This window comes from Harmonia axyridis, chromosome 1, assembly GCF_914767665.1.
Source record: "Harmonia axyridis chromosome 1, icHarAxyr1.1, whole genome shotgun sequence".
Taxonomy (NCBI): Eukaryota; Metazoa; Arthropoda; class Insecta; order Coleoptera; family Coccinellidae; genus Harmonia; species Harmonia axyridis.
In genome coordinates, this window is record NC_059501.1 from 24,249,778 (window position 1) to 24,277,258 (window position 27,481).

General features: G+C 34.4%; 2 protein-coding genes and 1 long non-coding RNA gene across 3 annotated transcripts; 2 read left to right on the top strand and 1 right to left on the bottom strand.

The window, feature by feature from the left end:
* Positions 1-549: 549 nt before the first annotated feature.
* LOC123686197 (tubulointerstitial nephritis antigen-like) lies at positions 550-14,549 on the top strand. The gene is made up of 8 exons (XM_045626211.1): positions 550-707; positions 5,874-6,036; positions 7,425-7,620; positions 9,117-9,284; positions 9,480-9,668; positions 11,791-12,131; positions 13,828-13,979; positions 14,201-14,549. The coding sequence occupies exons 2-8, from the start codon at positions 5,874-5,876 to the stop codon at positions 14,363-14,365; spliced, it is 1,374 nt and encodes a 457-aa protein (XP_045482167.1). The 5' UTR covers positions 550-707; the 3' UTR covers positions 14,366-14,549.
* LOC123686204 lies at positions 9,607-25,741 on the bottom strand. Its single transcript, XR_006748418.1, has 3 exons — positions 25,592-25,741; positions 21,550-21,763; positions 9,607-9,741 (listed from the first exon to the last, which is right to left on the bottom strand). It is a non-coding gene; the product is annotated as an uncharacterized LOC123686204 (long non-coding RNA).
* Positions 17,866-26,634, top strand: LOC123686191 (Bardet-Biedl syndrome 2 protein-like). Its single transcript, XM_045626200.1, has 10 exons — positions 17,866-18,013; positions 18,604-18,766; positions 19,296-19,546; positions 21,318-21,500; positions 21,562-21,784; positions 23,334-23,578; positions 23,634-24,188; positions 24,895-25,058; positions 25,762-25,910; positions 25,971-26,634. Exons 1-10 carry the CDS (start codon positions 17,888-17,890, stop codon positions 26,069-26,071), a joined length of 2,160 nt encoding a protein of 719 aa, XP_045482156.1. The 5' UTR covers positions 17,866-17,887; the 3' UTR covers positions 26,072-26,634.
* Positions 26,635-27,481: the final 847 nt, after the last annotated feature.

Here is a 27,481-nt window from a genome sequence, read left to right on the forward strand (position 1 = left end):
TTTTGATATTGAACTTCGATAGTGGAGACATTAGAGAATCTAGACCACATATTTATTGGACGAAAAAGTTTTGTTTCTACCATAGCATCATTTTTCCAAATCATGGCATGTATTTAGCAAACACTCTGTATCCATTGAAAACAAAAACCTTCTAACGTTATAATCTCTGAACAATAATAATAGTTTTTATCGCATGCAATGTGAATAGACTTCTTTTACTCCTTTATTTTTCGATGATTCATTCAAGTTCTGTTACTCCAAAAATTATCTTATTACGAAGAAAAAGACTGTTCTTCACAGAAATTTCACGAATTTTTATAGCTCCAATTGCATTAGATGCGTTATGTTTGTTTTTTCTCGATAAGAATTTTTAAATATTGATTTTGACTGCGAAAAACCAACAGACCATTTTCGTTTCTATTTGTGTTCCCAACGAATAAATAAAAATTCGAAGGGCTCCCTATGGCAATTAGATCAAATGTAGTGAATAAATGTTTGCACAAAGATAGACCTCGATTCATAAGGACGCGCATTTTGAATTTTTATTATCGAAGGGCAATTATTATTGGTCGACTTTAAATGAGGATCAGAACATAACCAGTCTCGTGTGATCTGAGCCACAAAGGAGTTGGTGGTACTTTGAATTTACGATTTGTATCAGTTGTTGACCGTTGTTCACGCAACAACTTACCAAGACTGCCAGAACGGTGAGTATGCGAATCTTATTACTGTAAATTGATTTTTAAATTTCTTCAAAATCGGAAGTTACGGTACGGTATATTTATTTTTTGCACGATTGCGGTACGTTCAATTTTGAAATTTCTTTCGATTGTGGAATTTAATTTTTCAATAGTTTGAAAGATCTGGACCGCGAATTCCGAGATACACTACTTCCATGGAGTAACAAATATTCAATTTATATTTTCATAAAATTTTTAATTATTTATATATCTCTTTCATTGCAAGTTTAAGATTATTACAACAAAATTTTTTGACTATAAAGATATTTCAATAATTATTAAACGTTGAAATAGAATTTCTGATAATATTCGATTTGGCTTGCAATGTTTAACATTCGGAAGCCAAAATATATTAATTTTTTCGAAAATATGAATCTTGTGAGATAAACTACTGCAACAATTACTGTAAATAATGGAAGAAAATCATATGATGTATTTGTTCTTCCTGAAATGAGACAACAATTCACGAATTTGTAAAGCTATTCATTTATTTCCATTTGTACTAGTTAGTATCCCGAAATAAAAATATGATCGTGAATTAAATATTTTAAAACGTGAAATCCTCTCAATGTGAATGTTATGTTCAATTTCTCAATTAAACTGTGAACATTTCTTTTATCGGGGCATAGAAATAAAGGCCATTTCAAATTTTATATACCAAATTTTATTTACTCTATTTGTTCTTTTACATTGAAAATTCACTTCGCAGAATTCAAATATTGGTAGAAATCGAATTCTGAAAAATTGTTTCCTAAGAACACAAACTCAAAATATTATTTGAAAAATTCAAGCAGGGAGTACCTGGTTACATAATTTAATATGTAAGTAGAGCAAATTATGTTTTTTCAATATATCTATGTATATTTTGAGAAGTTAAAAATACTTCGAATAAACATTTATTTCTACCTATATATTTTTCCAAAAAAGAGTCCGTAACTGATCAATTGAATTCTCTTTGAAACTTTTTAGTTGGTTCAATTGTCCTTTATATTTATGCAGAGTTTGTGCGTTTGTTTTCATTCGATTTGTTTACAGTGTTCCATTATTTCAGTTCATATCAATTGTATTTTGCAATTTTCACAGTAGATAACAATATCAAATTATTCTTAAATTTTGGTTTCCCATTCAAAAATGCTGAAAATGTTGAATAATTCCTGAGAAAGGAGCAGATCGTGGGGAGATAACTCGCAAGAAAAATGAACTTGGACCAGAACTCAACAATCTTATGACACAAGAAAGAATTTCTCTAATAAGATGTCGGTTGACATTCTTCGCTTTGCAAAACTCAAATCATTGCCTTCAGGTGGTTTTTCGTGGATGAAATAGAAAATTGAGATATTGCGCTCGTCATTCCTGCGACCATGGATACCACATAATTTTATAAAGAGAGCAATTGACTTGAATAAATGAACGCTAAAAAGCTCCTGACTCACATCAGTGCTTCTTCATTTTTTTGCCTTAATTTTCTAAGATGAAGCTTGAAATTGTTATGTTATATTTAGTTACCAAATATCAATTCGGTGGGATATATTGTCACGGAAATATTGGTGATTTATTTTCCCATACCTATTATTTTTGAATTTTCTATGGTTGTGATTATGAGATCAGCTTGCAATTTTGCACGAAATATGTAAATATTATTTAATATTTACATTCGAAATCTCATAACCGTCGGTTTTGTGACTATGGAAATCTTGAATCATTTTCTTTTGATCTTTTTTTTTAATTTTTTGTGCTTCTGGTTTTACAATCAACATGAATATTTGCATGGAGCTTGAAATTGTTATTTCACATCTAAATGCAGTTATTCATTCCAACCGAATCTACAGTTTTAAAATAAGATAAATAAAATTTCGATCATCCATATTTACGAAACCCTTAGTCTGATTTTGCCCATTAACTAACTCAATCGTGGCAGTCGAGATGCGAATACAGGCTGAAAATTTCAAGTTTCTAGGTTTTTTCGTTCGACAATAATCAGTGATATCGTTTGCGACCATTGCCGGCTCAAATTTTAAAATAACAGATATTGTGATGAAATGATGTTCAGGGAACTACCGTTCAAAAATGTTTCGATGACTTGATTATTCATTAATGTAAATGTATATTCCGAAAAGGACCTACTTTGAAGACAAAACAATAAATTTGTATGAATATTACATGTATTGGTTTCATTGTTCCAATCTGGATAGGTCTAATTTCTTGACCAGTACCTACCTAGTTTGATTCATCTATATTTGTCTTTGTGAAATCCTATGAAGTGAACTCATGGGATATTTTCTTGAAATTAACATTTAAGCAGAATTGAGATGTGACTCAGAACTGAATTTTTTCATTGAAAATGTTTTTATATTTCAGCACAAAGAAATCAATATTAAGTTGATAATGATGAAGAAGTGCAGTAATGAGAATAATTAACTGATAAAGGATTCTCATTCAGCGTAAATCTTTGTATCATTTACTGGAATGAAAATCAATATCGGTGTCACTTGAGATAACTATTTCCATTTGTTCATTCATCCGCTAATATCAAAGACAATAATATTATACTTAATACATTGCTTCTTATTCTCACTTTTTTAATGAAATAATAAAATGAGAACTCGAATATTTAATAGATTCGGCCCTTACTTGATAGAAATTCATAAATAAGATGAAATGAAAAAAATTTCAACAAATATTTTAATGTCTACGATAATGTTTGGCCAACATTTATCTGGTTACATTTTGACTAAGTCAAAATTTATTTCAGCACGTATAATCTCAACTTGATCGGAAATAATGGGTATTTATTGTATTTTCGATATGCTTTTTGAGTTTTCTCTGGTACTGGTCAGGAGACCATTAAAATTTTGCATAAAGGTTGAAATCAGTTTTTTACATATAAATGAAAAATTTCATATCGATCAAATACGTTGAGAAGTAATGGTTCGAACTGACATATTTAAGAAACCCCTTTTGGGTGCATAAAATTTGGCATGAAGCCTAAAACTGCAATTTAACAACCAAATACTAGATTTATGCTTGATATTATCTATAATATTGAAAAATTATCAATACAGAAATATTGGTGGATTTCACCCATTCATGAATTCGTTCTGTGTGATTCATATTGAAATTTGCTATACAAATATCTAGTATCACAATCGTTTCATTTGGTGCTTTGGAGGTCAATGTATTTACGTTTAGTAATATTTTAATTATATTTATTTTAATATTTTTTTCTTCATTTGGTTACTAAATTGGTACAATTGAACGTTATACTAAAGCGGAGTTTTTTACGTCATCTAATATAAAGTTCACTCGAGATTAACAGAAAAATTGAGGCATTCCAAACAAATCAAATATCGAACTAAGAAATTTATTATTGAAAGTACTGAAAAATTTGTTGAAACAAATTTCAAGTTTCTTGCAAAATTTCATTTTGATCGCGTCAGAAGAACTATGTAGAAAGAATTCATGAAAAATATGGACAGAATTATATGATATTTTAATGACTCCAAAACAGATGAGTAGAGATTCCAGCTAGGTTAAAAATATCATGGTAAACGCTTAAGAGGGAACACCGCCACGTGCCTGCTCAGTTTAAAACGAAATAAGAGATATTTCTTCTTAAGATTTTTATGGGTTTTTCACATAATTGTTTTAAGCTATAATGTACATGGTAGAAAGTAAATATTTTTATTTTGAGAACGAAAAAAGTATTTTTGGTGACATTTCTCCTTTTGCAAAAAAATTAATGATATGTATTTTGTACAAGGTCCTTATATATTTTTAACATATTCGTTAAAAAATCCTAACAAAAATTATGTCAATAAAAGTAAAACTGAAGTAAAAGTTGAAGTGAATGTACAACTTCGTACATCGTACAAAGTTTTTGTCATCGCAGGAGCGCCAGAAGCGAAATTAATGGGTATCAAAGTTTGAATGATACGCGAAAAACCATGTGGTGGTAATCCCTCTTAACTAAAACCATTTTATATTCAGAAGATCTCAATATCTTCGTGACCGCGAAACCGAGAGAGTTAAGAAATAAAATAAGGGTGAATTTATATGAAATGAGAATCACCTTAGAAAATGCGAGAAGTATTGAATAGAAAGAGCCAATATTTTCGTGACAAAAGATCTGACCAGGTTGAGAGATTTTGCACACGCAAAATCTCTCAACCTGGTTCTATATACACATATAGAATAATAATTTCAAGCTCTAGGCATCAGAATTTTAAGATAAGAAATTTTTAGTTTTATATTTTATAATGTTTACTTCGAAATGAGATCATTAGGGATTTCTGTCCATGACATGCATCTCAGAGAAAAAAAATGTTATCATGAAGCTCTTCTTCCAAACATTGCATCAACTATAAAGTTGATGCAATGTTTGAAAGAAGTATGCATATTATATAAATTTTATTTTTCAGCTATTTTGAAGTGATTGATCAGACGTTTAAATTGTTAATCATGAGATTAAAGAAGTTTTAAAAAATTAAGATATTAACTTTATAGTTCATTCCTAATTAATCAATCGCTAACGGAATAGATCGCTTTATCATTTCATAACAATGTCTGAAATTTTCGAATTTTGAGCTGGAAATGGTCTCCAACGACTTACTGATGACGATTTCGTCTTGACATTCGATTTTGACTGTCGATTCGGCCGCCTGTGAACATAATAACTCTCAAACGGATAGAACTAAACGAAAATGTCAAATTGTTCGGATCATTTCACTGATAGTGGTTTCACCATATGTATTTGAGAGCATTCGATGAGCCTCAGCCGCAGATTTCTTCATATTAAAGAAGAAAATTAAAACCGACGAGAATTTGGCTCGTAAGGTGACATGTTTAATCGAATATATATTAGGATGCAGGCACAAATCGACTATTATTTCGATGGCGTTATTGCATGACATCTACGATCTATTTATTTCGACTACCATTTACCGCTACAGCCATCTATCGCAAAACGGCGGAAGCAAAGATGTACACCTAATCAAAATGCCTTTTGATATAATCGACCTCCGTTATGTGGTATGTCCTTGATATAAACACCTTTGGTATCAGAAAGTAAACTATTATCAATTGTATCATTAGTGATTATGTTTTTGACATGTTACTTATTGGAATCATTTTCAGATGATCTCAAATAAATGTGTACCTGTGTACATATTTATATCATGCCTGGTTTTTGTCGTATCTGCTCAAAGGGGTAGAAATAGTGACCTCCCGCCAGGACCTTACTGTGCTTTGACTGGATGCTGCAAAGGACGTGTGGATGACTGCTCGAAACCCATTTTAGGTAAGAGTGGTTGTTGAAGTTATTGAAGTAAGTTCAATATTCTTCACTGGTTTTATTATGTAGAAGGTATTTCCCAACAAGATTCATTTTCTGGATAGCTGGCATTTTTTAATCTTTTGTCATTTGACAAGTGAAAATTCCGCCATTACTAAAATCAGAACGATATATGTCTCAACAACGCAAAGAAATTGTTAGAATTTAGAAATAGGTGAAAATTTTACAATTACAGTTCGCAAAACTAAAGCACTTTTGGTACATCGTGAAGCTCATTTTCGGTCGGCAATAGCGAAATTGATTGAAAATTTTGAGCTGTTGGGACTAGTTAGTGATCTGAAGAATCGGAACCGTGTACGTCATTCAAGTACAACTGAATATACTGCTGCTGTAGCCCGTCGATCTTGGGAATTAGGCATTCCATAAACGACATCACACCGTATTTTGCTCGAAGATTTACATAGCTCCCAAGGTTTTCAACGTTCAGATAATAGAAAATCTTATGGTGTTCGATCCCCAGCAACGTCGTATCGGTTATTGAGTCCTCGAATTACATCAAAATGATCTGGATTTTCATCGAAAAATCATCGTCCTCATTTTCACCTCAGAGGCTACGTTAATGAGTAGAATTTTCGCATTCCAAAATTAATTGTTGAAAAGCTTCTTTTTGTGCTCGTGGTGTGATTCGACTTTATTCATTCGAAAATGGGGCTGGTGCAACTGTTAAGATGAATAGATTGCACTACCGAGCTAGGATCAATGATTTTTTATGGCCGAAATTCGAAGATAGATAACTGATAGATGTTTCATCAAGTTCCTTACAAAAGTCGAATTTTCTAAATAAATTCTTTAAAAATTTCTGAGCTGAGCTTTCAAACGACTACTCCGTTATAAAAGCCAAAGTGCTAGGATTCTCTTGCATTTTTCAACGTCTTACCTTTGTGAAATTGGATTTTCCGCACTTGCTACCTTAAAATCCAAATGCAGAAATACTTTTCAAGTAGAAAATGAAGTCAGAGTGGTCATCTTAAATATGGAACCACATCCACAGATATTGTGCACCTTAAAACAAGCTCATGTTAGCCACTAGTAAGTTCTAAAAATGTTTCGGTAACATTGTTGAATAAAATTTCAATAAATATTTTTTTATCTCTCTCTTTTTTATTTTCAATCTCTTGTGCACCTTCCTTAGGGGGCGCGCTCCACAGTTTGAGAAACCCAGGTTTACACCATAAATGTAAAAAAGCATCAAATAGTCTATTTTAAGATTGCCTTTTCAATATCAGAAAATATGCGCTTGATTCTATTGATATGTGACTATTTCAATCCCCTTTCACAAAACCATTTCCTACATTATCGATATAGCAAAATTTTTAAAAATATATGGTTTTTAGGTACACTGTGCTATTGTGACGAGTTCTGTAATCAGACAAGAGTCGAAGATTGTTGTCCTGATTACCAATCGGAATGCTTAGGAATTACACCAGAGCCAGATGTAACAATTCCTGCTCCAGGTGAAACCAGAAGTTGTACCTATGAAGGAATAAATTACGGTATTGGAAGAACAGTAAAGAAGAATTGTAATATTTGGTAAGTAATAATATAACGTCATTAAGTAATAATATAACGTCCCTTGATTGGCGCATACATATATCTTCTTGCCAGGAACTCGGCATGGAGTAGTTATTTGTTTTACTAAGCAGCAAAGTAGTTGATTGACTGCCGCGGCTGCTAGTTCTATTGCCGAGTGGCCTAGGAATTCAGCTAAGCCAGTCAATCTACTTTGCTGCCGAGTTAAACATAGTATAATTTTTTATCCGATTGTTTAAAATGATATATGCAGGATATTATATTTGCAAATTTTTACAATTTCCACAATCTGTTTGTTTTTCCTGTAGTCTTAAATAAATAGTTATTTGGACTTAGGAGTACCTACTCCTCTAGAAATGAGGAAGGTGGCAAAACATATTCTTCTTCTTCAGCCCTCTTTCATCCAGTGTCGGACATAGGCCTCTTTCAGTTATTCCATGCTGTTCTCATCCATTATTTGCCGGCTACATCGACTATGTCGTCTATCCATATTTTTCTCGGTCTTCCTATGCTCCTTTTTGTCTCTCAAGGTGTCCAAAAAGTCACTTTGTGTGACCACAATCTCTCCACAATCTGCCTTGTAACATGTGCCACCCACTGCCACTTAAGTTTCGCTATTCTACTCATGATCTTTTTTCGTATTTCGGTATTCGGAATTCTGTCCCTCAAGCTTATTCCCAGCATAATCCTTTACATTGGCCTTTGAGTTACTCTCAGTTGTTCTGCCACTTTTTTCGTTATTGCCACAATTTCTGGAGTCTAGACCATAAAATCATATGGATTATCAGAAAATGTCGAATGTTTTATTTGTATTGAGAATGATCACTTTACTGCATAGACAGAAAAGTAGTTACTTTGGTGCATAGGCAGAAAAAGTAATACTGATTAATATGTGTCTGCAAAATCAATATTTGCTATGAATCGGAGAAAAAAAATATTCTAAATATAATACGAACTTGGGATTGCTAATATTCATGAAAGTACTATAACTTGGTGTTTTAGTACATTATTTGAACTGTTTATCCCTATATGAATTGATATTGAGGGTTTAGTCTTTTGAATTCATATTTTGGGTCAAGGCTTTCTCGAATTAAACTTTCACTTCCAATAAGTCACATAATCATTTGGTATTGTTTTTATTCATTGAATTTCAATCAAAATCTTCACCTTGGTTAATAATAGATTCCAAATAAACATGCGTGTCCAAATTTTTCGTGAATGAAATTATAAATAACTTAGCTCTGGATACCTTTATTTTAGATTTTAGGTAACTTTTAATATTCAAAATGATTCTGGTTCAAATCTGCCAATTAAAGCGTAACTAATGTTCTCCAATTATATTAGAAGAAATTTCAAGGATCATATAAACGTAAGGGTGTTGAGGAATATTACTGTACAAGATCCAAGATTTCTCCAATTAGAAAATATACACTATCTGACTCACCTGAGATCTTTATCGATCATAAAATTTTCAATATATTCCCACTTTTTTGTAGTAAATGCGAAGCTATCGGAGATACCGTGGAATTCTTATGTGAAAGAAACCATTGCCTAATGAATGCACTTATTATCGAAACTGTAAATAGAGAGAGGAACTATGGATGGACAGCTACTAACTACACCAAATTCTATGGAAAAACTTTGGATGAAGGAATCGCCACCAGGTAGGCAACTAGATTATAGAAACAATCACAGATTATGGAATAATTTATTCACTTCAAAGTAATGATACAACAATTAATTTCATCTCAACGATTTAGATTGTATTGCTTCTTCTGTTTTCTTATGGTCTTATAATTCTATTAGCAATTGATGTTGCAACAATATTTATTTCTCTAAAATATTCCTTTTTTTTTCAGATTGGGAACACTGCAGCCTGAGAGGTCTGTCATGAATATGAATCCTGTCAGAAAAATCTACAATCCAGAGAGCCTGCCAAGGCAATTTGATGCAACTCTTGAGTGGCCTAATTATATCACTGATATACAGGATCAAGGAGATTGCGCTGCTTCCTGGGCTATATCAACTGCAGCTGTCGCATCTGATAGGTAGTTGGCTTTGCTCCCAATGCTATTCATATTAAATTCGAGGAAGAATACGAATGGTACTTCCAGCAATATCCTGAAAACACTTATTTTAAAATATATTGATTGACAAAGAAACTGTCCCACCCAGAAGGAGCTGTTTAAATTTTAATTTGTTTTTGTAAAACGTGTATATAGTATAGCAAGGAGTAAATGATTGAAATTTGGAGAAAAAACGAAGGGTTTACAATTTCCAACACGAAAGATCGGGGGAAAAAGTTTAAAATAACACTGGCAACATGAGGTCGAGCATTATCTTGCTGAAAAATTGGATTCTCGAACCGGTTTAGGTAAGGAAGAACATATGGCTCCACTATTTCTTGAAGGTAACGCAGCGCTGTCATGTTCCTCGAATAAATATTAAAGGTGACCAACTCGTATGTGCAATAGCACCCCATACCATAACGCCTACTGTCTGGTGTACATAACGCTCAACATCAAACTGAGGTTTACGTCTTTCTCCCCGACATCGTCTAACCTTGCTTCGGTCATCATGTGCACCCAAAGAGAATCGAGATTCATCAAAAAAGACGACCTGATGCCGATCGTTGCCGGCGATGCTCAACCGTCAGAGGTAACATAAGATGGGGTCGATAATGTTGCAGTCCAAAAGACCTTATCCGGTAGTTAACCGTTCGAACTGTTACAGGATGGACTTGTTCTTCTAACCACTCATCACTCATCATCAAAGATCGAGTTGTCGCAAATCTGTCTCTAATGGCCATAAGTGTTAGACGTCGATCTTGATTTTCATTTGTAACCCTTCGACGTCCGGTGCCTACTCTTCTTCGATTTTGGGCATTATAAAACTAAGCTTGACGACATCTCATAACAGTAGTTGGATTTCTGTTCGTACGGTTAGCGATTTCTCGAAATGACAACCCCGCCTCCCGTAGGCCAATAATTCGACCTCTTTCAAATTCACTTAACTGGCGATGAATTCTGCGTACACGTGCTCTAGGCATTTTAATCGACTTTGGATCTCCTCGAACAGCTAGTTTGTTGTAAAATTTAAAAAACGACAACAATATTCAAGTAACAAAAATTGTTTACATGAAAAAACCTTCACGATTCTTTTCTCCAAATTCGATCATTTACTCCTTGCTTTACTTTCTAGGTTTTATCAAAAAAAAAAAATAAAATTTAAACAGCTCCTTCCAGGTGTTGCATTTAGTTTGTTAGTTAGTATATAAAATTTGTTTAAGAATATTTTAATGAATTGCTCGTGTTGAAAATTATTAAAAATATTATATCGAATCTTCAAACGATCAGGTTTGTTGGGAAATTGTTATGTCATTGTCATACCAACGTTCGATCCCTTGGATGCTGGCGCGCCTAGGGCTTGGTTATAGAAATGATTTCCGAAGGACCGTTAATGAGAAAGAATCGAATGTTGGAAACGAGCGATATAAAGGCCTACCGAGAATCAACAATTATTCTCGGATTTTAGGAGCCACAAATGCGACAATTCTGATTATTAACGTAGTCTTCCAGATGAAAATGGGCCTCATCATTGAAGATGATTTTTCTAAGAATATCCGAATTATTTTGATCCATTATTTGAAAAGCCCTAAGACCTGAGACTTCATGCAAGATACGATGTATATCATTTGTGGAATTTCTAATTCCCAAGATCGACGAAGAATCCACAATCCTGAGTTTTCGTTAACACTAGGGATTCACGGCTTGACCCAATATTCAAGCTACTTGACTTGGTCTTGACTTTAAATCAACTAAAATTCAAGTCAAGTAGAAGTTTTTTAAAATCAGGTTGAGTTTTTATTTATCGAGTGATTTCAAGACGAGTGTAAGTCAAGTAGCTTGAATATCAAGTCAAGCCGTGAATATCTAGTTAACACTACAGGAACCACCATCAATGCGTTATGGAATCGTGTATCGTTCCATTTTTAGTAATGACTAAGTTTTAGTTCCCAAATGTCAAAAGATGACAACTTCAGAAGTGACAGCGGTCGAGATAGAGGGCTATTCAAAATCAAACCTCTTATTGGAAAACCTTTCATATCATTATTTCTAAGTGAATTTTTTTTGATTCATTTTACATTGATATTTCGTTTTATTTTTGAAGATTTGGAATTGTCTCCAAGGGGCAAGAAGTGGTTCGGCTCAGTGCGCAAGAGTTAATTTCTTGTGATAAAAGGGGACAACAAACACAGAATTGTAGGGGAGGCTATTTGGATAGAGCATGGGCTTTCATCAAACATCGTGGTCTCGTAGACGAAGAATGTTTCCCTTACAAAGGATTTGACATGGCTTGTGACCTTGATATTTTCGGAACACTCCGAGACAACAGATGCAGGATCCCTCCAAACAGCCAAAGAACATCCACATACCTTACTGCCCCTGCCTATAGATTAGGAAACGAAACTGATATAATGTACGAAATAATGGTATCCGGTCCTGTCCAAGGTAAAGAAAATTATTTGATTCTATCTGCTATTTATTATCTCTTGAATACAGCAGAATCACTACAACTGAGGGAATAATAATATAACTTGGTTTTTACAAAATACATATACCTACCGTATGCATAAAAAAATATTATGCTTATACTTGCAGAAAATGAAGGCAATCATTCAGCTCGCATTCATATTATTCCGCGTAAAAGCTCATAATAATAAAGTATAAGCCTATCCTTTATCAAAAAGCATTTGGTCATTCATAAAAGATCTGTTTTTTTTCTTTTTGGCAGCGGAAATTCGACACTCTTGACACTACTGGTTTAATGGCCGATTCTATCTCTTCTCGCGTAGTTGAAGCTTCATTCACTCTATGCTGAGTAGATCCATCATCATCAATATCATTGTGTATTGTGCCACCGATTTTTCCAAGTGTAGGATTACATAGTCTTCATTAACTTTTTTCCCAATTCAACAGTTTGATTGCTTTAATTCCGGTTTTTTTCAAGACAGTGTTTTCTTCAACCTTTCTTTTATATTGTTTATCTTCTCAAAAATGCCTTACGCATCCAGTGTCTTACCAAATATTACCTCATACTTCCTCGTAACATTTTTAATTCCCTCATCTTTTCTAACTTTTGTTTTTGGTGTTTTGGTGGGATTTTTCCCAAAATCACGGAGGCATTGGCAATTTCATCTGCTATGAACTACAGTTCATTTTCCTTTACTTACTCTTGGAGAATAACCTTGCAGGTATAAGGTCATTATGAATACGAAAAAAGGAAATGCTTATACTCTTACCTTCTTTTTTAACTCAAAACCTTATACTTCTTCCTTATAGGATATCGTTCAGTTTTATGAATACGGCTTAGTGAAAAGTAGATTAACTAACCTATCTGTTCTTCCTATGCAATTACTCTTAAATATACGGATGACCCAAATAAAATAATTCAGTTTTCACGGAAAACACCAGGACGAATCAATTATTATCTAGAAGGAAATCTGATGATCGTAAATTGGTAGGGTTCCTTTTAAAGGGCGTGGCGTCCTTCAAGAATCTCAAAAGCGATAGAAATCGAATGACACATAATTTTCTTGATTTGAAATTCTATTTATGCATAATAGTTACGTTGTTTTCGGTGTAAAACACACGTTCGATTATTATGATAGTCAAATTGACTACTTTCAGTTCCAAATCAATAATATTTTCGCTCAATATTTTCTCTTACATTATGTAACATGTCAAGTTGAGTGTTATATCATTACATGATGAACAATATTCTTCAGCGAAGATCTTACAGATCAGTAGGTACTGTCTTGAATATGACACTCTTAAAATTATCCCACAAAAATCATAGGATCTTGGAGAAGATTCAATAGGATCTCTTTTACCAATTCAGTTCTAAAGAAAATTATCATTCATAGTGCAGAGTGTGGCTTTCTGAATGACTTTTTTTCCTTTTGTACCCTTTTTCTTGAGACGTTGATCCTCTTGAGTTGTGAGAGCCTTGCTCGCAGGAGGGATGAGAAAAGTAGTTTAAGAGTGCATTTGTGGATGTTCCTACTCTTTTGTATCATAATATTTCGAACAAGAACAAAATCAAATTTCAATTCGGTCCTTCGTATCTGTATGCCAAGTGAAATATATTGAGAGTAAAACTTTTCAGATCAAATTTAAAGTAACACTTTTCATTTTCCATTTTCAGCAACCATGTTGGTACAAAATGACTTCTTCACTTACGTTGGTGGTGTATATGAACAAACAGACATAGTTGAGAGCCCCAAGAAAGGATTTTTGTCTGTCAGAATAGTAGGATGGGGCGAAGAATACACAAATAGAGGTTTAATGAAGTACTGGGTAAGTTTAGGAAGCATTCATTGCTGATTGCACTAGGTTTTTTCGTGTATATTTCTGAGCCTGACGGTCTATGCTAGAAACTAAAATTCAACCCAGGAATATACATGGAAATAAGCCTCAACATGTGTGATAAGGGGCGAACGAATTAATTTGTGATATTTATTCTAATTTGATCATTCTTCGAATAACTTATTAAAATCCTTTATTTTTATCCATTTCAGAAAGTTGCAAATAGCTGGGGCAAAGACTGGGGAGAAGATGGCTACTTCAGAATCGTTAGAGGAAGAGATGAATCTGAAATTGAATCGTTTGTTGTCGCTGCCTGGCCAGAGACAGAAAGAAGGAGATATCCATCCATTCCAGTTCCAAGAACAGTTGTCTATTAATGAGAACTCGTTTATTTTGAACTACAACTTTCATAAAGTTGTGAAGCTCTGTTTTCGTTAGGTTTAGGTTTGAATTTTTTGTACAATGGTAATGAAACTTTGGAATCTTTTGTTATGAAATGATAAGAAATAAATGTGCCAATCTGATAAATCCTAAAATATATTGCAGTTTGAGTTAACGTCATATGCGACGTTTTTTTTGTCCTAGTAGTGAATCGAATAACTCATCTTACATCTTCAGGTATATGTATATATGTACCCATCCTTTGTACAGGAAGACTCGTCGCTCCAAATGATTTTATTAAAAAAAAACTGGATCTGCATGATGTTTTCGCAAAATTTGCCGGCAAAATTGAATTTCGTTGAGGTGAATAATTAAGCGAGTAATATTTTCGCACGTAAACAATTGCCATTGTTGACTAAGTAATGCAACATCGAATATTTCTTAACAGAATTGACAAACTTGATTTTGTCAGAAACGTACCCATTTGGATAAAAACAGCCATATCTTTTTTCTTTGAATAACAAATGACGTGGTTTTTACGGGACACCCTGTATATGCCTATACCTGCCTAACATCAAAGTTATTGCTCATCATAAATCCAAGCTAGTTGTTCTGACTTTAAACTGAGGTTGATCAAGAGTAGTGTTTCCTAACCTTTTCAATATTGTCACCCCTGTGACCTATTAGGAAATAGTATTTTGTGCAACAAGTGGGGAAAGTTCAACTTTTCTCGCGAGTGTGGAAGTTTGTGGCACGAGCCTGAAAGGTGAGTACCGCAAACACACGAGCGAGAATAGTTATTTCTCTAATTCTGTGGTTATTCCGTTCATTCTTCCACATCTTGTAGAACAAAATCGTGCGAGAATATATCAGAAACGCACAGTTTTCATGGTTATATTTCATTATTCTATGTTGGTACTCCGAACTTTCCGCCACGGCTTTATCTATCAATTCATCAATTTGCCTTGAAGAAATCAGTTCAGCCAACCAACATTTTTCAATGCAAAAATTACTAAAATATATTTATGGGAATATTTCATCAATTTCAATGAAAATGCAATGAATTAGAGAAAATAATGTATAATACTCGTACAGAAGGCTCATTCTACCACTCGTTCATTCCAAAACTCGCCACTTCGTGGCTCGTTTTTGAATTTTGAACTCGTGGAAGAATATCAATGCCTTCTGCACTTGTATTATAAATAACTATTATAATACAAGTGCAGAAGGCATTGATTTTCTTCCACGAGTTCAAAATTCAAAAACGAGCCACGAAGTGGCGAGTTTTGGAATGAACGAGTGGTAGAATGAGCCTTCTGTACGAGTATTATACATTATTTTTTCTAATTCATTGCATTTTCACTGAAATTAATGAAATATTTCCATAAATATAATTTAGTGATTTTTGCATTGAAAAATGTTGGTTGGCAGAACTGATTTCTTTAAGGCAAATTGATGAATTGACATATAAAGCCGTGGCGGAAAGTTCGGAGTACCAACATAGAATAATAAAATATAACCATGAAAACTGTGCGTTTCTGATATATTCTCGCACGATTTTGTTCTACAAGATGTGGAAGAATGAACGGAATAACCACAAAATTGGAGAAAAGGACTTTCTCCACATGTTGCACACTATACTTTTCCTACAACTGCACACATTTCAATAATTCAAGTAATAGGCTTGATTCAAATCAATATGGCCTTCGTTGACAGTATGTGTTAATTTATTGCGTTTCCATAGAAACGACTCAAAAGCCCAATTTTATTGGTCTACCAAGCGAGGTGTGGGCAAAGTGCCGTTGTAGCAGTTGTAGAAAAACTTATTTTACCCCGTCCTGAAAATTTTATAATACAAGGGATATAAACAAATATAAATATCTTCATTGAATCACATTTGTCTTATAATTTAAACGTATTTTATAAACAGGGTGTTACTAAACCTAAGTGTCTTTTCACATTTCTTTAAACTATCAGTGGTCCACCAAAAAAAGTTTCAGAAAAGTGGACACTGCTCCAGGAAAAATATGATCCTGGCATATCACGTGATGTGAACTCTAATTTGCAGTGCCTATTCCAAATTTCAATTCAATATCTTCTAAAGTGCAGACGCTATCAGAAAAAACTCGAAAAAAAATTAAAACACCCTGTAGATATCTCGAAAATAAAGCGTTTGTGGGTCCATGGTTATAGTACTTTTTTCCTTGAAATTATCTGAAGAATCTCCCATTTTCTTTTGTGTCTTCAATTTAGGAATACGGAATCTCGATTCTCCTTGGGTGCATCTGATGGCCGAAGAAGAGTTAGGCGACGTCGGAGAGAAAGACGTGAACCTCAATTTGATGTTGAGCGTCATGTACACCGGACAGAAGGCGTTATGGTATGGGGTGCTATCGCACATGCAAGTAGGTCACCTTTAGTCTTTATTCGAGGTAACATGACAGCGCTGCGTTACCTTCAAGAAATAGTGAAGCCATATGTTTTCCCTTATCTTAACCGGCTCGAGAATCCAATATTTCAGCAAGATAATGCTTGACTTCATTTTGCCAGAGTTAATTTAAATTTTTTCGAAGCGACCCATGTGAATCTTTTGCCATGGCCGCCCAGGTCCCCCGATCTTTCGCCCATAAAGCATGTTTGGTCCATCATCGGTAGAAGACATGGAAATTTACCCCAGCCCCACGGACTTTGGCGGCTCTGAGACATGAAGTACAGGTAGCTTGGAATAGTATCCCTCAAAAAGAAATAGACCATTTTATTGCATCAATGCTGAGACGTGTTGGGGAGTGTATAGATAATCGCGGTGGACAAACTTATCAAACAAATTTATTAAAAAAACTTGTAAACCCTTGTAATGTCTTGAAATATGCAGGTCCGTATTGAAAAAAATGAGGTTGAGGGTGGCCCAGAGAGTACGAAACGTTGGATACGAAATCTGATTACGTCAAATTGAGGATAATTTACTGTCGAATAAAAAATTTCTGTAACATTTTTTGATGATATTTGAAATAAAGTCAGAAAAAAAAATCAAAATGACATAATTTACTTTTCTTATGATATCTCAATAACCGGCCCTGATAATCTCGATTTGTTTGAACTGCTTGATAATGCTTCTATGCATGCAACTTTGTCTCCATTTGATCGACCTTCTAACTCTTATGGTTCAAATTTACCAATACAATCCCATTAAAAAAGTGGCCACCCTGTATATTACCGACAGTGATAGCGACTCCAGAAATAAAGAAGGTGGCAAAAATATTGATTGTCAGAAATTGTCGAATGTTTTATTCGCATTGAGAATAAATCATTTTGTTGCCAAGGCAGGAAATGTAATACTTGGCTGATTGAAATGTGTCTGCAAAATTAATATTTGCTGTGAATCGGAGAGAAAATAAATTATTCGATTTATACCAACCCATTCTCATTTGTTTGTATCGAAGCGTTCCTAAGTAACGATTCGGATTACTTCAAAACGTTCAGTTACATTCTGCTGTTATCCAAACAGCCCCTTCAAAAACATGGATAAGGCTGTGAGACCAGTATTTACATTAGAACTCAACTATAAAATCATACCAGGGTTAGTTACTGTTGGAAAATATGATGGCACTCACTCGTGTCTCACCGCAGCTACTTCTACAGAAAAAGTAAGTGGAAAGATAGACTACTGTTGTTTTGTCTGATCGAATTGCAACTATATTCATACCTATTTAAACTTATGTGGCCTCCAAGAGTGCAATTAGCGGATAATTGTATGAGCGTCCGAAAGCTCCTGACTTCAAGTCAGTTCTTTCCTCATTTTGTCGAAAACCTATAAAAATTCAATATTAATATACTACAAGATCAGTTAACTTTGCATAGTTATTTCATCTCAATTGACTCTTCAACCTCTTATCAGTTACAATTCAAATTAGTCTGATGAATCATTTTCTTTTAGAAAATTCAATAAAACACAACGATGTTATTGAAATTCCGGATATATTACAAATATAAAAAAATTGTGGAACTTGAAGAATGAAGTTCATTTTATTTTGATGCAAATAATGATATCTTCGAAATCGCATATTGTTTTATAATTCTGTGATTTTTGTAGTGGTCTAATAGGTTTTTCACCTACAACCGTGATAGGCATCTTCAGATGCTTCTTCGTCGTGAATTGTAAATCGACACTGGATTTTTTGAACAACTTCTATATTATTAGGCTCTTCTCATCTTATTCCGAAATGAATTTTTCTAGGTCCTCATCCATAGCCCTCACAAACGAAATATTACAGTTCATGGAAGAATTAATTATTCCGAATCTAATAGAGAAATTGCTACGTTAAATATCAATCAAACGATCACAGCACTTGTGACTGGAACCTTCATTCCTGATGAAGATAAAGACATTCTTGTAATAGGTAAAATACTTACACGAAATGCTATATCATTCATAGTAAAGACCTAATATAGAACACAACTGTACACAATCTTTAAGCTTATATGATAGTCTCTAATAATAAAGCAGACAAAAATTCTCTGTTTTTGTGATCCACTCTGAATGAAAGATTATTTTGATGAAATTGTTTTTCATCAATTCCTAAATTTGAAAACTATATCTGGTCAATCAACTCCACTGAAAAAATTAACTCTTTCTCTTCCTATTGTTTTTCTTTTTCCATAATAAATTTTAAACAGCAAACTAGACATATGTGAATTTGATCTGAACATCTGAGCAGATATTTTTTTATCACGTCTCCCAAGAAGATCATTTTTAACGATACTCATTAGCGAGTTATTTAGTTTCATTGATTATAAGAAAAAAAAGATTATTGAAAATAATTGCGAAAGGAAATCAAACCTATTTCAACTTACAGTAATTTACTTTAGAAATAATAGTAGAGGAAAAACTATTTCAGAAAGAGAATTAATATACCTACATTTTTCTAGGAACAACTTCTCACATATTGGTCTATCATGTGCATGATAACAGAGATATATTCTATAAGGAATGCCCAGATGGCGTGAAAGCATTAGTCCTTGGTAACTTTGGCGAATCCAGAAACAAACTACTTCTAGTTGGTGGTAACTCTTCTATTCACGGTTTTACTCACGAGGGTAATGAAGTTTTTTGGACTTCTGTTGGAGATGTAATAACATCAATGATACTAATGGATTTCAACAAGGATTCTTCAGAAGAGGTAAATGTTTGGATAGAATCAACTATTTACATCCAAAGCTTTTTGGAAACTCAAAGAAAGCAATTAAAACATTATCATCCCTGGAAATGAAGCGAGGAAGCATATATGAATTTTATCCGCTCTTAATTGCCGACTTTGTCTTTCATAAACGCTCTGACTATAAATACGACTACTCTCTAGGACTTAAGAGCAGGCCCGGTCTGGCTCCATTGGAGGCCCTCGGCTAGATGCTGATTTAAGGCCCCCCTTCAGGAAATAAGACGAGAACTTCCCCCGGTAGCGAAAACGTTCTCTTGAATAATTTTTAATTCTGAAGTTACACGCTTGTAAAGGGTGTTTTTTTTAGAGCTATAGAACATTAAATTGCAATAAAACAACGATGGGTTATTCGATTGACATGAATTTTATTTATCTATTGATTTATTTGATATGATTTCTGGCATATGACCGCCATGGCTGGCTCGGATGTAGTCCAATCTGGACGTCCAATTTTCGATAACTTTTTCCAACATTTGTGGCCGTATATCAGCAATAATGACTGTAATGTTCTGGCCATCTTCGTTTTTGAAGAAGTACGGACCAATGATTCCACCAGTCTATAAAGCGCACCAAACAGTCTGTTTTTCTGGATGTAACGGTGTTTCGACATACACTTGAGGATTAGCTTCACTCCAAATGCTGCAGTTTTGTTTGTTGACGTAGCCATTCAACCAGAAGTGCGCTTCATCGCTAAACAAAATTCGCTTATGAAAATCGAGAACAACGGCAATCTCCTTTTGGGCCCATTCGACGAATCTACGCCTTTCACTATGATCGTTTGGCTGAACTTGATGAATTGCCAAACCGAACTGAGAATAAATCACTTAACAGCTGTTAAATCGGTCACCATCTTGAACAGTAATGCCAACTTAAAGTTATATACCTCGAAAAAAAACACCCTTTACAATGCAATTCCACTCGAGTCTTCAACTACAGTATTTTCTAGAAGCCTTTCGTAAGCTTTTTATCGAATGATATACCGTACAAAAATAGCCAATTGGTCCATAACTGCTTCCTATATCTTTGGTAAAGTCTACCTTAACGTTTGAATGAAATAAACTTGCCAAAAAACATCTTTTCAAAAATTTTTTTTAGTTTAGTTTTATTCAGCTGGGGGCCCCCTTGGCCGGGGGCCCTCGGCGATCGCCGACCTGCCGACCTGGCCAGACCGGGCCTGCTTAAGATGTAGACTTCCATATCAGATCCTTGGTTATGTTTTCATTCATTACAAAGTAGGGGTGTATTATATATTATGTAAACACATATATTATATATTATGTATGCACATTGAAGAGTAACTGCAGATCTTTTCGGGTAGATGAATTAAGAGTTTGGAAAATCTCATCTTTCTGCGCAGCAACCCCAAACTCTTAGTTTTTTCCATAACTTTTGTATTGGGCTGTTCGACTGTTATTTCTCACTCGTCTGAATAACACCTACTATTAATATGAAACTTCAGTTTTAGTCTGATGTTTGCCAACAATATAATGTTCTTGTTGTTATATCAACGTATCTATGGTTGCATCAAATGCTCTTAGGCGTAGGCTACGTCTTGAAATTGTGTGTATATTTCCAAGGATTAAACTCGGGTCTGAATAATTGAAGAACAAAATTTGAATTGATTTGTGGATACTGAATTGTTCTTTATTTGTTTAAAGACCACTACCATCTTTAAAAAAAATTATAATTATCATCATCTTCCACATACTCAATTTATATTCCGATTTTTTAGTTGATTGTCAGTTCCGAAGATTTCAAAATCCGAATTCTCAAATGGGACACTCTCATATCAGAAAGTACCGAAACAGAGGTGGTGACACTTCTGGTAAGTCTCCCAGAAAACCGATTTGCTTATGCTGTCTCTAATGGAACAATAGGTGTTTATGAACAGGAGAACAGGTTGTGGAGAGTAAAGGTAAACTTCATTCGAAAATTAGAATAAAATTTATTGTATATCTACTTACACTTTTTTGAAGTCCAAAAATTTTGCAATTGGTATGCAATCCTACGACTTGATGGGCCAAGGAACTCCACAGCTTATAACTGGATGGTCTAATGGTAAAGTTGATTGTAGATCCATTAAAACTGGCGAGGTGTTCTTCAAGGATTCGATGAATTCTGGTGTTGCTGGGGTGGTCGAAGGAGATTATAGATCAGTAGGAAAAAACGATATAATTTCTGTTTCGAAAGAAGGAGAAAGTAAGTATTATTCATTCAGGGCCCCCGCAAGGGACATCAACGCCTACGTGCGGAACATATTTTTTGGCGCCCTTAAAGGAGGGAGGTGGAGAAAAGCACTGTTGGATAATCGGAATTTTTGTTTGTTTGTTTTGTTAAGAATTTAGTGTAGAATGGTTGAAAATCTATCAGCAACCTTCATTGCCTTAAGAACTTTATGATGTTAGTTGTAACATAATACATTTTGAATGTGTTTCAAAACTTAAGCTGTATTCTTCTTTAAATTATTCATAAAGGTATAAACATTTAATTAGGATCCATCCAAAAATTGAATGGATGTTTTTCTAGATTTGGCTGTTGCAAATTTTTTCATATAATCAATCAATTTTATCGAGTATCTCTTGCTCTATATCTAAGATTGCCAATCCAGAAAATCTTTCTTATGACATGGTAGACTTCAAATAGTTTTCAATTATTTTTAATTTAGTGAATGATCTCTCACCAGAAGCAACAGACACAGGTAAAGTGAGAAGGATTCTTGAGGCAATACTAAGATTCGGTAGAGAAGAAGTAAGATTATTCTCAAAAATATATTGTAGAATTTCAAGAGGATTTTCGCTTCAGATAATGAAAACAATCTTAGGGCTTTTATGTCGTTGAATAAATCATTTTCTTTCACGCCAGCCTCTTTTTTTCCTGATCAGTTACCTTTTGTTGAAGAGCATGACAGCATTTTAATAGATATTTATCATTTAATTTGAGAATATCACAAATAGAACAAAAAATGTTATCGTAATCAGATATCATATTAAACCTACTATTTAAGGAAATTAGTGTTTGATCAATTATTCAAAAAGGAATTTATTTTAAAAGCGATTTCTGGATCTTGGAGGTGGCTCATCCGTCTGTTCATAATCGAACAATTTTGGTTTATACTTTCGTCTTACAGTATATAATAGAGAAAAACCTTGATCTATCTCAAGAGCAGCCGCTAGTTTTTCCTCGAGAACATTATCATCCCTATAACTTTTGAAATGATCAACTAAATTCTTCAAATAGTTTTGGCACACTTTAATGTCACTTTGCATCATTTTGCTTACAATATTAATCTGGAATGAAACATCATAAGAAATTTTATAACATTCCAATCTTTTTGTGGATGAAGAGAAATATATATAAAGTTCTTGTACAATATCAAAAGAGTCCACTCTTTCATTTGAAACCTTAGCAGCATCATTTTCAGTTAAATTTAAGCTGTGTGCAGCACATGGCGCAAAAAATGCCCTAAGATTAGCATCGAGTATGCGTTTTTGTAAACCAATATCTGGCTATTTCATAGCGATTGCGACGTATAAATTGCAAGAAAGAAGTTTGGAAAAAAAATTGTTAAAAAAATTTGAAAGAATCTTTTTCGAAAACCTTTGGTCCATCGGTTCTTCATGCGGTCTATAAGAGGTTTTGGCGCCCTTTTAGAGTGGCGCCCGCGTGCGGTGCACGCGTTGCACGCACGGTTGCGGGGGCTCTGTATTCATTGGATATCCTGGAAGACTATATATATTCTGTCTTTCAGTGAGAGGCTACACTACGACCAAGAGCTTATCAATAACAACCACAGGTGGATCTGATCAAGATATCGTACGCGAATTGTTAGCACAAAAGCAGTCGCTGCTGATGGAGTTGAAACATTATGAAAATAATAACAATTATAATGACAATAGCCATAATCATCTCGATAGTTTTGAGAGTCAGGGAGTTATACCTGCTAATACCAGGTTACAAATTGGTATCGCTGCTAATGAAGGATATTCTAAAGAGGTAAAAAATAGATGTTTAAATGACATAAGTTCTTCAAATGACATCAAGTTTTCAGCGATTCATAGAGATATTCGTCTCCACCAATAATTCAACCGTGATAAGATCGATAACAATCTTCGCTGAAGGCATATTCAAAGGGGAGACCCATGTGGTTCACCCTGCAGACAACCAAATACGCTCAGATCTGACAATTCCTTTACATCTACCAACAGATAATCCTGTTGATATTCACATCAAGGCTTTCGTAGGTTATCCAAAGAGCGAGCAGTATCACGTGTTTGAGATAACGAGGCAACTACCTCGATTCTCGATGTATGCCTTAAATAACGGAGTTTTGGAAGAGAAGCCAGAAAGCCATGTTGAATTCAGGATCAACGAGAGACTTCAAAGGATATGTATGTGGATCAATCAAAATTTCCTGTTATCTAACGATGTTGAAATAGATGGAGGACCTAGTCTAGAGTTAAACATGAAATGTTTGAGAGACGGAACCAATCTTGTTATGACTTTTGAGGTGATCGGAAACGTAAGGTTCCATACTGAGAATATTGGTTTGGCTGCTGACTTGGTGCAAAGTTTGGCGGCGTTCTTGAACTTAGAAACTCTCGAGGTGAGTTTGCATGTTTCAAAATTGGTTTACCTATATAAAATTACTATCGAGAATGTAGAAGTACCCATACTGTAAGGTTAGATTCAGATTTGATCAAGGGGGTTCCATTGCACTGCGACCTAATGGTCTATTGTTCCCCCAATCAGAGCTATTCTCGCCATAACCTGATCTAAAGCTAGCCTTCCAGTTTCAGAGTTCTAATGAACTCCAGTATCTGGGATGGCTTCAAGGAGGCTACTTTCTTGTCCAAAGCAGATTTTGCGTTGGCTAGTAATGGCAAGGTATTCCGTCACCAGGTAATCCGGAGTTCATTCCCCCTCCCCACAGAATCTGCACTCCTCATTTTCTCTAGACCCATTCTCATGAGGTGTTTTCTAAGGCGACAATGCCAATGTGAGGAATCCGAGGAGGAATCCAATGAGGAGGTGTAGTTATTCTTGTTAAGATCCAAATACTTCTTTGATCTCGGAGTTTTTTTTTGTAATGATCCAACCCAGGAAGATTCCTGGAGAGTGTTTCTCTCGGTTTTTTCTTCGCCTGAAGCTCTTTCTAAACACAGAAAGGCCAAAGTGTGTTTTCTTCTTCATTCCCTTCAATTTTTGAGTGTCCGGGAACCTTGTTATTTTTGCTTATTTCATTTTACTGTAGGGTTCATTGTTTGGTTCAAAAATGTAATTGTATATCAATATTAATGTTCCCGTTCTAGTCGAAAGCGCATTTTCCTCAAGAAGAAAAACAAGTGAGCGAACTCATAATGAAACTTTCTGAAATACAAGAAGCAAGGATGAGATTAGGAACAGATGTTGCTGATCGCTTGGGACAAGTGAGAACGTTGGTAATAAAGGCAGAGGATGCTAGAATAAATGACGTGTGAGTAAACAAGTTTTCATGCTTTTTCGACTCAAAAAAAATATATAATTCAGTATGAAACTAAATAATCATAGGTAAATAACAAAAATAACTATTGCCAAGACATGTTGAGAATTTAATTCTGAACCCATATAGATCACGGGTAGGTACGATAAAGAAAGTAAATGTATAATTTCAAGAAGAGGGTATGCTTTTTTTTTAATAGAACGAAGACCAAGTGATCACCGAAGAAAAAGATGAAAAATACGGCCTATTAATTTTTAATTTGCCATATGGATCTGAATAAATTTAAATTGATCTCTTGTTGAGGACTTCAAGGTTATTTTCATCCTAACAATCGTACATCTTTCATCCACTGCGTTCAAATTAAAAATGTGTATTCTCTGTATTTAGAAAAAAACAGTAGGTATTCTATTATCTCTACAACTCCACAGTTTATGTTATTGATGCTTTAAATCAAGTACTCACTATCGAAACGAATAATATCAATAATAATAATAAGTAGCGCTAACACTATGATCACCTACACTTACATCAGTTAAAACAATTTGATATGAAATCGGAATGATGGGAGTTCTACTTATTTATTCCTTGTCTCAATTATTTTTTTTGTAATTATATTTTCACTAAATTCCTCCTAGGATACAGTACATTGAAATATGCGAAGAAATGAAATAATTCGAATTGCGTGTTTCTTTTTTAGAAATGAATTGAGCCAGCACTATAAAGATCTAGATAATTTGAATAAAGAGCTTATGAATGGATATAACATAAGACTAAACAATCATAATGAAGGATTAGAAACAGTGAAGAAGATTAATATCATCATACAACGATCTTCAAGATTGAGAGGTACTGAATACAAAATATTGTGAAATATCTATGTGATACTTACAGTATTTTCATTTACAGTTGGTCAAAAATCTTCACAAATGTTGAAACATTGCAGAAATGCCATAAAAACTAACAATATCGAAGGACTTGTGAAGATAATCAGAATTGGGGAGATGTGAAATGAAACAGAGATTTATATTATATTTTTATTATTCTCATTAATAAACAGAGTGAGTTTTAAGTATGGAATAGACTCTTAACAATCTTGGAAACGAATCGCAAGATTTTTATAGATTTTGGTGTGCAAGGACCTTGTGATATGGCCGATATTATGGTAGTAGTTACATTGTTCTCAGATCGTTCTTCTTCATTAACAAAAATGAACTTTGTTATTTCAAATGGATAGCTATTTATATTTTTTGCCTTTTGAAATCCTCGAGAAGTAAAGAATATTTTTCATGTGATGTTCCCTTTTTCCTTTTTTTGCCGAAGATAAAATAATACGTTTGGATGGATATGATTGATTAATCTGGTTTAATTTGAACAATGTTCAAATGTTTGTTTTATGCTAGAGGTAGAAGTAGAAAAATAAGGAATTTTAAATAACTATAATTGAGGCGTTCCATACTCATATTCACTCTGTATACTTATTTAGATGATGACGAATATAAAATAAAAAACATCATTCACTATCCAATATTTTTTTCATTGAAAAATATACCTGGACCCATTGGAATAAGAAAATTGCTTCGTTAACCGATTGCTTAATCGTGTTATAATATCAGGTGTGTGAATAAGTCTTTCCCGTTTTTTGTAAGAGATGGCGCCACCAATACTGTGCGAGTATTTAATGGTTACATATGTCATAATCAAAGCTTATTCATCTGTCAACAATTCCACACTAACACATTAGTTGAAATTTTTTCGCATCATAAATTTTTGAAATCGTGAAAATGTCGAAATTTGAGCCGAGTCGACGTCATTTGCGGGAAGTTTCACTTTATTGGTTCAATTTGAAGAAATCTGCTGCCGAGGCGCATCGGTTGCTTCAGGAAGCTTATGGAGAAGGTTGTGTCGATGATTCAAGTGTTCGCGGATGGTTTCGACGCTTCAAAAGTGGCGATTTCGACGTGGAAGACAAGGAGCGTTCCGGGCGGCCGCAAATCTTTGAAGATCAAGAATTGGCGACTTTGCTTGATGAAGATTCGTGTCAAACGCAAGAAGAACTTGCTGAAGCATTGGAAGTTGACCGAATAACCATTTCCAAGCGTTTGAAAGCCATGGGAATGATCCAAAAATTGGGTGCCGTACGAACTGAAGCTGAGAGACGTCGAACGGCGTTTTTTCACTTGCGAACAGCTGCTTCAGCGACATAAAAGAAAGGGTTTTCTGCATCGTATCGTGACTGGCGATGAAAAGTGGATCCGTTACGATAATCCGAAGCGAAGAAAATCATGGGGACTACCCGGCCATGCATCATCATCGACGGCCAAGCCAAATATTCATGGCGCCAAGCTCATGCTCTGTATATGGTGGGACCAGCTAGGTGTGGTTTACTATGAGCTTCTGAAACCGAATTAAAGGATCAC

What these genes read in the sequence shown, in the direction of transcription:
- LOC123686191 (XM_045626200.1), top strand. Translation starts at nt 17,888, where the DNA reads ATGGATAAGGCTGTGAGACCAGTATTTACATTAGAACTCAACTATAAA. An exon ending in CAGCTACTTCTACAGAAAAA is followed by an intron (nt 18,014 to 18,603) that starts GTAAGTGGAAAG and finishes GAATTTTTCTAG; the next exon opens with GTCCTCATCCATAGCCCTCA. An exon ending in TGTTTCGAAAGAAGGAGAAA is followed by an intron (nt 21,785 to 23,333) that starts GTAAGTATTATT and finishes TCTGTCTTTCAG; the next exon opens with TGAGAGGCTACACTACGACC.
- LOC123686197 (XM_045626211.1), top strand. Translation starts at nt 5,874, where the DNA reads ATGATCTCAAATAAATGTGTACCTGTGTACATATTTATATCATGCCTG. An exon ending in GCAGCTGTCGCATCTGATAG is followed by an intron (nt 9,669 to 11,790) that starts GTAGTTGGCTTT and finishes TTATTTTTGAAG; the next exon opens with ATTTGGAATTGTCTCCAAGG. An exon ending in GAGGTTTAATGAAGTACTGG is followed by an intron (nt 13,980 to 14,200) that starts GTAAGTTTAGGA and finishes TATCCATTTCAG; the next exon opens with AAAGTTGCAAATAGCTGGGG.